A 13477-nucleotide genomic window follows, 5' to 3' on the forward strand; every position below is an offset into this window, starting at 1 on the left:
TCACAGCATTCAAGTTATTAAGTGAAAAAATGTTTTACAGTGGCAATTACCACAGAAGAGGAACAATACTGTGAAAATGAAGAGAAAAGGAGAAAATGTGTTTTCATGGTGTCTGTGTGTGTCCGTTGAAAATCTGCATGTGTAAGACTTGTGCCAGTTTGAAATTGTTACAGAAAGTGAGACTGTTGAGAAATCAGAGCTTGATAACATACAGCTAATTTGAAATAGGATGCGCTCATATCCAATTTTCTACAAGGAAAGTTTGAAGTTGCCAGTCTTTAATGTGCCCTGTGAACCTCCAAGCATGAGATATCATCTACAACTTACCATACTCTTTCATCACAGAATTTTTTTCTTTCAGGAGCAGCTCTTGGGATTAGAAAATATTTTAAAGTTCCTTCCCACCCTGAAATGCTAGCATTTTATGATTTTAGAAGAAGTCCAGATTTTTAGAGACAAATTAATATGGCAAAGAAAAATATTTTTTCAGGCTCCCAAACCCTTAAAAACAAATCTTACAGGTTCTCATTATACCACACACTTATAGGGAAATAATAATAACTCAAGTGCATCTTTCTCTACTTATTAGCTGATTACATAGCTGATTACAGTTCCAAAATTCATGATGTGCTGCTCAGCTCAATGAACTCATTTGTCAGCTTAATGTATGTCTGTGACTAACTCTAATTTCCTAACATTTTTTTCTTTACCAAACGTGCTTCATAAATAAAGCAGATGCACCTGCATCAACAAAATGCAAGAGTCGATAGAAAAATAATGCAAATTTGTAAATTAAACATAAATCACCCCATAAAATTGGAAGACTGGCAAGGAATGCAAGAAATCTCTGGATGTACATGTATGTTTAACTATAAACAAGGTTGTTTTTAAGTCATTTCAGAAACAGATCCTAGGAGGAATCTCTTTTAAAAGCACATGAGAAGGCAAGGCATAAAGGTTACCTTTAAAACACAGGCCACCATTGATATTCATAGCTGTGTCTGCTATCCTAGATGAGACAAAACAATCGTAGTAGTTGTGCCCTGCAGTCATCTTTGGAGCATTATAAAATTCAGGTGACTGCACCCCTCTTCCTGGAAATTCTGGTCCAGTGAGCTTAGAGTTGAGTCTAGCTCTTTGTAATTTTGTAAAGGTCCAAAGGTGATTTCGATGTGCAATCAAGGGTGAGATCCACTATGCACCCTGTAGTATGGGGTGGATACTATAGTTGCTGCCTATATATATATATATATGGTATAACTATAACTATATATATATATGTGGTACTATATATAGTTGCTCCTCACGGTAGGATCCACCCATCCAACCACTCAGCTGCTAAGAGGTTGGCCTCTGACTTTCTCCAGCTGTTGCCCTCCTTAGGCCAAAGGGACCTGCCTCACTCAAGATTGTCCCCTTGGGGTCAGCCTGCATCTAATGAGTGGTCAAAGTGGGGAAAAAAACCCAGAGGACTGATCCACTTGCCTAGGTAAATACCTAACCGCTTACGAATTAGGGTTACATGGCGTTGGGGAGTCACTGGGTCAAAAAAGTGCGAGGGTGGGCTCAAAGCTGGTTTTGCCTAAGGCTGTTAGTGGCCTAGACAAGTCATACAACCTCCTGAATCTCAGTTTTTTAATTCTTAAAATGGGAGCAGCAACAAGAAAAACAGCAATGGCTACATAACCTACTATCATGATTATTTGTGAAGATTCAGCAAGATCATGCTGAAATATAAACTACAAATCATATAAAATGTTGAGAGTCACAGTTATATTTTTAAGCTAAAAATAATCACATAATGTGTGAAAGAAAGTTATCAAGGTACAACATGACAGTAAAAGTAAAAAAAAAAATGTTTGGATCCCCAAATATGTATAAATACATATGAATTTATAACATGTTTAATTAATTTCTTCACTGATGCATTCAATGACTTAAACTAACGAAACAAATGGTTTTGCTTTCTTAGGCTGCTACTTTTACATAGAGCTAAAATCAGCCATATAAAGAAATACTCTCAGATACTAAGACAATTCAAGATCTTTTCAACAAGTAAAGCTGGGACAACTCCACATCCATAGGCAAAGGAATGAAGATGAACCCCTAATTCACACCATATACACAAAATAATTCAAAATGAATCAAAGATATATAAGCTAAAAACTACAAAGTTATAAGAAGAAAAGAGGCATAAATTTTCTCGATCCTGATTATTCTTTTTAAAAATATTTTTTAGTTTTACATGGACATAATATCTTTATTTTGATTATTTATTTATTTGTTTGATTTTCTTTTTAGTTGTAGATGGACACAATGCCTTTATTTTATTTTATTTTTTCAGTTTTATGTGGTGCCAGGGATCAAACCCAGTGCCTCACACATGCTAGGCAAGTGCTCTACCCCTGAGCCACAACCCTGGCCCCTGTTTATTTATTTTTATGTGGTACTAAGGATTGAACCCGGTGCCTCACATATGCAAGGTAAGTGCTCTGCTACTGAGCCACAACCCCACTGATCATTCTTAGAAAATAAAAAAAAAAAATGATAACTTGGGCTTTGTCAATATTAAAATGTCTATGTTTCAAACAATATCATCAAGAAAGTAAAAAAAAAAAAAAAAAACAACCCATGGAATGGGAAAAAAATACTTGAAAATCATGTATCCTATATTGGACTTGTATTTAGAATATTTAAAGAACTGGCAATTCCACAATAAAAAGTCAAATAACTCAATAAAAATGGGCAAGGTAGCTGAGTAATACGTATATGGTCAATAAACACACAAAAAGATGCTCAACATCATTAATCATTAGAGAAATTCAAATTAAAACTGCATTGGGATGCTATTTCATACATACTAGAATAACTAAAATGGAAAGAGAGATAATAAGAATTCACAAGGATATAGCGAAATTGAAGCTCATACACTGTAGGAATGTAAAATGGTGTAGTTGCTTTGGAAGAAGGTCTACCAGTTCCTTAAAATGTCAAACAGAGAGTTACCATTATGACCCAGCAATTTTACCCCTAGAGAAACAAAAACATGTTTGCATAAAACCACTAAAGATGTCTCTGACATGCAGAAGTGAGACCAAAATGATGGGAGGGGGAAGCAAAAGGAAAAGGGGGGAAAGGGAATCCCATAAAAAAATAGAAGAGAGAGTGGAGTAGAAGAAGGAGGAAAGAGGGACAGGAAAAGTGAAAAATGTTGGAATGAATCTGACCGAACTCGCCTATGTACATATGTACATACCACAGTGAATCTCTAAAACAAAGCAAAAGAAAAAGCCTAGTACAGAACATCTCTAACAATGTTATTCATGGCAGCCAAATGGACAAATAAAATGTGGTATATCCATATAATGGAATAGTAGCTGGCATTAAAAAGAGATGAAAACACTGATACGTTATGACATAGATGAGCTATAAGAAATCACTCATAAAAGACAATATATTAAATGATTCCATTTATAGGAAATGCTCATGTTGGCACATCTACAAAAAACAAAAGTAGATTTGGGAATTTTAAGGGGGCTCAGGAAAGAAAGCAACAAGCGATGACTACCAAAGGCATTTTTTTTCCTGGAATGATGAAAATATTCTAAAATTGATTAGGTGATGGTTGTGCAACTCTAGAAATATACTAAAGATTGGTACACTGTACAGTTTTTAAGTGGGTGGTTACTTAGGATGTGGATTCTAACTCAATAAAACTATTATTTAAGGAATAATCCCATGAGCTGAAGACATAAGACAGATGGGAACAAGAATTTAAATATAATCCATGGCAAAAGATGTTTATTTTGCTTTGTTTATAAGTGAACATAGATCACTGTCTGCTATTAAATAAATCAAACCACAAATCTCATGCATGGGAAAGAGTGTGGCCAGGAAAAAATGACTGGACATCCTATTTGTCCCACCAAAATGGACTCAAAAATTCTTAGTGACTCAGATTAAAGCAAACAACAACCTACCACTGGCTGGACCACATTCCAAGTCTAGCAGGAAATGACAGCCCTTTAAAAATGGGCTTTGAAAAGTCATGTTCATAGGAAATAAGGACATCTGCATCAACAACTTCCCCAAAATAAAAGTCAAAACATTACCTGTGCGCTTTCAGGATCCGCTGGGCGATTGCATCGCCTATTTTGTTGAATACTACTTTGTCATCAGCACAGCTTATGAAAAATTGGTTCTGTGAGCAAAAAAAAAAATGGGGCCATCATGAAGGCATTCCTTTCTTAGTAGTTTACATATAGTCTAAGGAAAATGTAGTCAATAAAAATTACATTTGTACTTTTAAAAAAGTGTGTCACACAGCAGCTGTGTTCTGACCACTGGAATCACATTGGGAAAGTAAATGACACAGAATCAAAGCACAACCATCTGATTCCGGGTCTCATGCACAGTCTAGGTCCTTGATTACTAAGAACACCCTCCTCAAGGGGCAGGCTGCACTGTTACTTCACCCTCAAACTTTTAATTACATTCTTAGAACATAGAATATTCCAGAATTAGGGTTTTTTTTTTCAGATTCACATATTATATAAATGCTTATGATTAAAAATTCTATATTGATACACATCCTGTCTCATACTAAATTTACTTTTTTTTTTAACAAGGTAGACTACAGATCTAATTCTCTACACCTTTCTCCATTATTTCCTTGAATTTACTTTCATGTTGTTTCTCTCTCTCTTTTTTTTTGGAGGATGAGTCCTCTGATTATCCCTGAACATCTATTTTAAGTATTTTCAAATCTCTTTTGTTAGTATGTTGTATGTATATACATATATAATATATACACATATATACACATACATATATACACTAATAAAATGGAAAAAGAAATAGTTCTCTGAGTACTTCTGGTATTCATGCATCTATAAAACATCCTTTAAAACTATTACTAGAAACTCAGCTATGGCACTATCATCATAATGGTGGAAAAGATTTTGTTGCTGCATAAGGGGATGTCAAAAAATTAAATGTAAATGTTATGTGTTCAAATAGAATCCAGATTCTTATAATGCAACTGTAATTTCTACGGACAATCATCTTGAAGCAATATTTGTTAATCATCTTGAGGTATGAAGATTTAGAAGCAATAACTCAAAATATGATTACCCTCTGTTTTGTAGCAATATCATTTTTATGACTCACAAATGTTTACACTTAAAGTACACAAATCTGCAAAATGCCTCAGGAGAAGAAAAACTTATAGGAAGACACTGTGCAGGAACTCATTTGAGACTGTGGTTTGCTGTAGGGCATTAAGCAAATGAAATCCCAATGGTAACTAAACCATGTTTTTGTTTTCTTAATTCATAATACAAAGGAGTTTAGCATTCCTCTGCAGCTGTGAACACAGACTGGCCACATGTCATGTCCTTTACTTCTTTTCTTTTCTTTTTTTTTTTTTTGTTTGTTTTTTTTTAAATTTTTTATTGTTGGCTGTTCAAAACATTACATAGTTCTTGATATATCATATTTCACAATTTGATTCAAGTGGGTTATGAGCTCCCATTTTTACCCCATATACAGATTGCAGAATCACATCAGTTACACATCCATTGATTTACATATTGCCATACTAGTGTCTGTTGTGTTCTGCTGCCTTTCCTATCCTCTACTATCCCCCCTCCCCTCCCCTCTTCTCTCTCTGCCCCCTCTACTGACATTCATTTGTCCCCCTTGTATTATTTTTCCCTTTCCCCTCACTTCCTCTTGTATGTACTTTTGTATAACTCTGAGGGTCTCCTTCCATTTCCATGCAATTTCCCTTCTCTCTCCCTTTCCCTCCCACCTCTCATCCCTGTTTAATGTTAATCTTCTTCTCATGCTCTTTGACCCTACTCTGTTCTTAGTTACTCTCCTTATATCAAAGAAGACTTTTGGCATTTGTTTTTTAGGGATTGGCTAGTTTCACTTAGCATAATCTGCTCTAATGCCATCCATTTCCCTGTAAATTCTATGATTTTGTCATTTTTTAATGCATAGTAATACTCCATTGTGTATAAATGCCACATTTTTTTTATCCATTCATCTATTGAAGGGCACCTAGGTTGGTTCCACAGTCTTGCTATTGTGAATTGTGCTGCTATGAACATCGATGTAGCAGTGTCCCTGTAGCATGCTCTTTTTAGGTCTTTAGGGAATAGACCGAGAAGGGGAATAGCTGGGTCAAATGGTGGCTCCATTCCCAGCTTTCCAAGAAATCTCCATACTGCTTTCCAAATTGGCTGCACCAATTTGCAGTCCCACCAGCAATGTACAAGTGTACCCTTTTCCCCACATCCTCGCCAGCACTTGTTGTTGTTTGACTTCATAATGGCTGCCAATCTAACTGGAGTGAGATGGTATCTTAGGGTGGTTTTGATTTGCAAAATCTTTACTCCTCACACTTCAGATAGAGCCCTAATATCCAGAGTATACAAAGAACTCAAAAAATTAGACAATAAGAGAACAAACAACCCAATCAACAAATGGGCCAAGGACCTGAACAGACACTTCTCAGAGGAGGACATACAATCAATCAATAAGTACATGAAAAAATGTTTACTTCTTTTCTTTTTGGAGGAATATAGTGAATGCTACCTTACCTTGACTAGAGGAGTGTCAACCTGGCCCATGTCCAAGATCATGGGTACCTACATGGCATTACCATGTGTACCTACATGACACTACTGACACCATTTAATGCCATGCTAGTGTTTTAAAAAAGGCAACATGAAAACTACTAAAAAAGAGTGAGCCAGCTATAGCATCTTAAATTACTATGGTACAACTGTCAAAGGCAATAGTACTAATGGCATTACTATCCTCTAGACTTTGTACAGAGTTCACTAATTTTCCCACTAATGTTCTTTATGTCATGATCCCAGTCAGGATATCATGTTGCATTTAGCCTGCTAATATTTTAAATTAGCCTTTCCTTTCTCCAGGCCTGCAAAATAAATAAGGCTCCAATTCTTTGCTGTTTGTCTTTAATGAATTGTCACAGTATGCAGAGGGAGTAGGCAAGCACTCAAGGAGAAAGAAAATAGAGCTAGAATGATTCTTTCCTGTTCATCCACCTCCCTTTCACCATTTTATTCAATGGGGAAAAAAAGTTAGAATAAGGAAGGGAGATGAACTCTGATGTATTTTTTCCATTATTGGGACTTTTTATTTTCTCAGGGTTTTCCAAGTGCCCTGAACTATTTTTATGTTCACTTTGAAGTGCAATTAAAGTTCCTAGACTAAACTCAGTGTTCCCAGATTTTCTCATATACTCTGCACACAAACTCTGGGAATGAAAACCCTTTCTAATGAATGGTAGTTCACAGAGGATTGAAGAAGGTGGTTCCTGCCTTTAACAATCTCACATCTTCTTTTTCCATGTTCATTTCCCTGTACTCTCCATAGTCCAACATCCCCAAACCAGTGACATTGCATGGTCTCTTTAGCTACTATGTCTCTCTGTATGTGTGCTGACCTCAAATAGCACATGCCTCACATCTCAGCCCTCCAACCAAGCCAAATCCAAACTGACACATTCATGTTGGGGTATTTTTGGCGAACAATATTACAGTGAGTTGACACATTTTAATAACATGGATTTGGGAGACCCCCATTATAAGCTTGAGTCAATGACAATGCAGAGTGAATTTCAGGGGAGATCAATACTCAGGTGATGGGAATTAGCAGTTCTCCAGCACTCTTCACAGTTCTACAGCACATATTAATATGGCAGGTCCTGAACCTGTGGTCTCAGTGACATTTCTGGGCAGACAGTTTCGCACAATGTGTGACATGAGCAGGACTTACTTCAATGTAGATATAGTGCTTGCTGTTCTCTATCACATAGATGTAAGCAGCATGGATGGACTCTTCATGGTACTTTATGCCAGCAGACCAATCAGCAGCAGAGCGGAGCAACTACCAGGCAGCAATCAGCAATGAGCAAATATCAGACAACGGAGACAACACCAGATGTATTAATGCAATGAAGTCACCCCTTTTCCTTCTAAACAAATGAATAATCACAGTGGTTTGAGTGTCATATGTGGGCCAAGGGGTAGTTGTGGGGTGAGGAACATTGCTGAGGAAGAGATGAGAGGAGACTGATCATTGTATACAAAGGAGCCCAGCTGGAAAACACATCCTGAATATACCCTCTTCCACCCAGAATTACGTTTATTCAAAATTGGAAACCATACCTGTGGTTTCTACAAACAGGATTTCAAAAGTATCTCTTCTGGTGGCTGCAAGTAATGTAATCATTTGTACTTCTTTCCTGGACTTCCACAATTGCACTAGAATGCCTGTCTTTTTAATGTATTTATTAATAGCACTCACTTTTACTCAAAAGTGTCCTGATTTGGATGACATGATAGGGTCTTACTAGCTCTGACTTAAGAATGTGATTATTCCTTTCTCCCAGAATAGATAGCAATCAGATTACACATTTTAAAAGATAGTTCATTTAGGTTTATGACCTGGAATCTGCTTTTCATTAGCTGTCTAACCTTTGGTATCTCACCTTAACTCTAAATTTTCTTTTGTTGATTATAATAGGAACCCAGTAACAGGTAAGAAAACAGGTTTGGATAAGAGTACACAGGGTCATGGAGGTGCTAACACTGACTCTAGAGGTTTTCATTCTAAATCCTAGACTTGACCACCATGCCACACTGTTTTGCCCTTTCATCACATCCGTGGGTTATACCAATCAATTTGGAGTTGACTTCATCACTTTGATTAGTCAGATCAAAGCTGAACTCCTGACCACTTCCCCTAAACTGCTTCCCATCTCAAATACCCCACTGCCTGGGGGCACGCCATCATTTGATCGGTCTTTAAAGTTAGTGACCTCTGGAGCTCTTTGGCATGCCCCCTCTCCTCAGAGTCCATATCCAGTCACATATCTGGTTCTATTTACTCTTTCGAAGATTTACCAGATTCTCTCTTATCAATCACACTGCATCCCTCTATTAGAACATGTACCTGCTCCTACCTGGATTACAAGAACTTCTAACTCAGACCTAAGTATAGCTTAAATATACTGATGCAGAACAGTACTAGCAATTTCTGTACTATAAAATGGAGTAGCTACTTTCTAAGGTTATAAAGAGAATTAAATGAATTACTGTGAAGTGTATGACAGGAGGTCTGGCCCTTAATAAGTGGCATGGACTTATTATTAATAAGAGCATTAGAGGATGCATGTGAGCTGTGGAGATCACATCAGAGACGCTGCCCAGCACACTGTGGCTGTGCATGGCAGCGGGGAACAGGGGTTGTGGAAGCTTTCCCTAGCTTTCTCAACACTAAGCAACATTGGCTGTCATTTTCCCTTTAGCATTCTTACTAGTATTGAGGTATGACATTAGCATACAGTAGGTTGGCACTCAATAAATACCCACTGACTCTTTTTTTAAAATTGGTAGTTAAAGATGAACAGAATGCCTTTATTTGTTTATTTTTATATGATGCTAAGATCAAACCCAGTGCCTCACACATGGGAAGCAAGTGCTCTGCCACTGAGCTACAGTCCCAGCCTTCACTAACTTTCTTAAACAACAGCACGACATTACAGAAGACTCACTATAAAAATAGGTTTGCTATTCCTGATTGGAAAGGGATGCTGAAATTATCTCTCAGAAGGTTAACTTAAAGATAAAAGGAATGACCCCATACTTATTAGGAACATTCAAAGTGACCCAATACATAATCAGTCTTATGTCTGATAGATAGATATATGTATGTATATATATATATATGTATATATATACATATATATATATGCTCTTACTAATAATATATATCTCAGACATATCTTAGACATATATATATAGATAGATAGATCTATCATCTATCTATCTCTGATCTAATCAATAACTTAGCAATTGTATCTATAAGGCTACTGTACTTGCTAAAAATCATTGATTGTGCCATCCTCAATGATATTATTTCTTTAGCCAGGTTGGGATATTTATAGCAAGATCTCTCTCCTCCAACCATTTCAGTTAATTTTGTCAGATGAACATATGCAATGAATTAGACAATTTAACCACAAACATGAATAGTAAAATATCACAGAAGAAAACCCACAAGGAAAATTTAAGTTCAAATGATTCAGACTGGGAAAATATCTGGATTTTTTTTTTATCATCTCCAGGGAACTGTGCTATTGTTCACCAAGTTAAAATAACAAAGATTGAACAAATAGAAATTTTAGTTCTTAGTCCATTTAAATTATTGTTGAATTTTGTTGCTAAGGAGATAGGCCTGAAAAATGTAGGTTACCACGAGAAGATTCTTAGGACATGCATTTTGGTCTAATTCTATGTAACTCTGGAAACTATGTATAAAATTGCAGTGTACACTGGAAATACAGGGACTTGAGTTCTGTGTCACAGCTTTGGAAAGACAGGGACTTGAGATCTGTGTCATAGCTTTGCACTTTAACTTTGGACAAGTCATTTCAAGTCATGGAAGCTTACTTTCCTCTAAGGTACAATTGAGACCTCTCTCTCCCTTTCTCACCCTTCTCACCTCCTTTCCAAAGCTGCTGTGAAGGAAAACATGGCAAAATTAATGCAAAAAGCTAATAATGGTATACGGCACTTAGCAGTAGATATATGAGACATCTTTCTCTGTAAAAGGCTATTGATAGGGCTGGGGATATAGCTCAGTTGGTAGAGTGCTTGCCTTGCATGCACAAAGCCCTGGGTTCAATTTCCAGAAAACCCCCTTAATGGTGACTTCTCTTCTTCCAATTTTCTTTCCTTTCTCACTCTGAAAAATTTGCTGATTTAATAAACTCATTCACATAAGATAAAAATTAGGAGTGTCAAGTAGGTGTCAACTTTCATGTTCTATTGAATCAATCTGGAGTGGCTTCCTGGACAGCTGTGCGGAAGAGAAGATTCTGGAAACAGAGCATAGTGGGAAGAAATCTGAGGTTGATTACCAAGAGCTGCTGTGAAGGGAAAACAGGAAAGTCACGTATTTGCTACTTTCCCTAGGAAGGTAATGGTAAATCTTTCCCCTTCCAGAAGCATTTCAATGTAAAAACATTCAAAGACATACTTCTAAAGAAGGCATTCCAAGTATCAGCCTGGGGGAGAGTGGAACAAGAATGGAGGATCTCCTTGATTGTCTGGCACGTAGCCTTCTGAGTGCAGTAGCAGAGATCACCACCTCCTGAGGGGTCCTGCATTATCTATCCCCATGCCCGAGGCCACTTCACTCACAACGAAAATTCATTTAATTGAAAAATGTCATTATTTTTGGTCAAACATGAAAGTTATCTTTTATGCAACACAGGAAAAAAAATCACTTGGGATTATTATTCATCTACTATTCCAATTAGTTAAAAATCTGCCCATCACCATAAGATGAACTGAAAATAATGAGTTTCCTTTTTGTTCCGTCTGTACCCTTCAATCTTGGAACCCTGAGGTTATGTGAAAATCAACTCAGCTGCTTTCAGTGCTTGAGGGTGTAGAAACTTTTCTCCACAGTCAAATAAGTCAAACACATTTTGATTGACTTCCCTTTGTTTTAAGTTTTAGATTTATTCTTTTTTTCTTCACTGACCCAATCCACTTGTCTCACATTTCTGTTTTAAACCCATGTAACTGAGACAAGCCCAGACTCCTCCCCCATCACGCAGAAATGTGGCTTATCTTACTGTCCCAAGTATACTGGGAACCAAATTCAACCCACACTTTTCAAATCTCAAGTTTGGATACACAATTTTAAAGCACATGAAAATGGCATATTTCTGATTTTATGGTTTAGCCTCAAAATTGTAACCAGGACCAGTCATTTTCCTTTGTACTGTGTCCTATTTTTTGACTTAAAATACAGCCTTCTCTTTAACCACAGCCCTAATCTCCTTACATACTATGGGCCCAAGTCGAATATTTAAACTAAATAACAGAAATCTCATCTTGAAGGAAAATGTTCAGAACTTTCTTACTATGTGTCCCAAAGTTCTTTCCTTTTTTTTAACCACAACATTTTATTGCCTATAAATACAGTGCATATCTCAATTCCTTTTTGTTTCCCTAAGCTTCCAAGTCAATCATGGAACAAAGACTCCTTAGGACAAAAGCACTTTTTATATGTCCCTCGAGCAGAAGTTGGCATCGGTGCAGAAGCTCCCAAGGGGCATGGGCATGGGGAGAGACAGGCAGAGCTCAGTTTGTGAGGCCCAGTACTTCCAGTGTGCATTGAAGAGACTAGTAGGCAAGAGAGGTCAAGAAGTTGATCTAAAGAAAGCCCTTTCTTTTAACAACTACTTTTTCTTAGTCCAGTGGTGCCTACTCATATCACAGTATATAATTGCTCATTTAGGATGATTCTTTCGCCTGAACCAAAGGAAGAAGTTATTCTTGAGGCTGAAGGAGAGAAAGAAAAAGATAGTTTTGAAGAATGAGAGTTAAGGGGAGAGAAGACCTAGAGGAAAAGAGTATAGTTGGCAGCTCTTGGGAGCCAGAAAGGAGGTGTGAAAGGAGGTGGGCAGACACATAGCTCCACCTTACCACAGCCTTGGTGGCTGCAACCACCCTGGGTCTTACTGCAAAGTCTCCACCTTTAACAGGTATGACTTCAGGTGCTGAAGCTGAAGGGCTCAGAATCTAGTCTTATAAGTGTGGACTTAGTCCATGGCTCAATCCTATGAGGCAGACCCTATTATTACCCCTGGTTTACAGATGATGTTAACATGTACAGAGAAGTGAAGCAACTTCTCCAAAGTTTTAGTTTCTCAAAGCTGTAGTTTCCTCATCTGTAAAAATAGACACTGAACAGGAGTAGAGCTTATCAGCTCATGAAAATCAACAGAATAATTTACAAAAAGCTCAGCACAGTGCTGGGCACTGAGTTTAATCAATATCAGCTTCTGCCAGCCAAGACCCACAGCAACACATACTGTTATGCATGGAGACCTGGTCCTGCTTGGGAAAGAGTTCCCACCATTAAGTGGCTTCCATGGCAACAAGTATAATGGCTTCTGACTCCCCGTTGTCCACCACCTACCTTATCCTCACACCAGTCTGCACTACAAAACATTGTGCTGTCCATTGAAATCTACCAGGTCCTTTGGAATGTCATTTGGACATTTTGCCAAGAGTGAAAACAGTCTTTTCCCATGGTATAAGTTAAATGTAATTTATTTGCCATAAATTTCCTTGCCTGTTTCTCCTTTATCTCCTTTCTCCCTCCTTCCTGTCTTTCATTTAAGCAATGGTACACATGCCTTCAGTGGAGTTATTTCTCCCAGTACAGACATGGATTCTCAACACGAGAGTCGACAGGATGGTTTCTACTGTTAACTGCCTGATTTAATTAAAAAGAATTGTTCCCTGTATTGATTCCACATAAAAGCTGATGGCATTAGACATTTACTTTCACCTAAAAGATGTGTCAAATATCCCATCTTGGAAACATATCTTAAATGGCAATAGGAACATTCAGG

The 13477-nt window shown here is 37.3% G+C and overlaps 1 protein-coding gene across 5 annotated transcripts in view; it reads right to left on the reverse strand.

Annotated features, from left to right (window-relative positions):
* The window catches only part of Pld1 (phospholipase D1), a 213554-nt gene that overhangs the window by 53685 nt on the left and 146392 nt on the right, over positions 1–13477 (reverse strand). For 4 of the 5 annotated variants that reach the window (XM_046422926.2, XM_058572275.1, XM_058572277.1 and 1 more), the window contains 2 exons: positions 7816–7926; positions 4113–4201 (listed from right to left, as the gene is read on the reverse strand). In XM_046422926.2, coding sequence (XP_046278882.1) covers positions 4113–4201; positions 7816–7926 — 200 coding nt within the window. The remainder of the gene's footprint in view (positions 1–4112; positions 4202–7815; positions 7927–13477) is intronic. The other variant, XM_058572276.1, reaches the window with a different exon arrangement.

Source organism: Marmota monax, unplaced genomic scaffold, assembly GCF_021218885.2.
Source record: "Marmota monax isolate L192 unplaced genomic scaffold, Marmota_monax_Labrador192_F-V1.1 WCK01_AAM20220418_F8-fsc00110, whole genome shotgun sequence".
In the NCBI taxonomy this organism is placed as follows: domain Eukaryota; kingdom Metazoa; phylum Chordata; class Mammalia; order Rodentia; family Sciuridae; genus Marmota; species Marmota monax.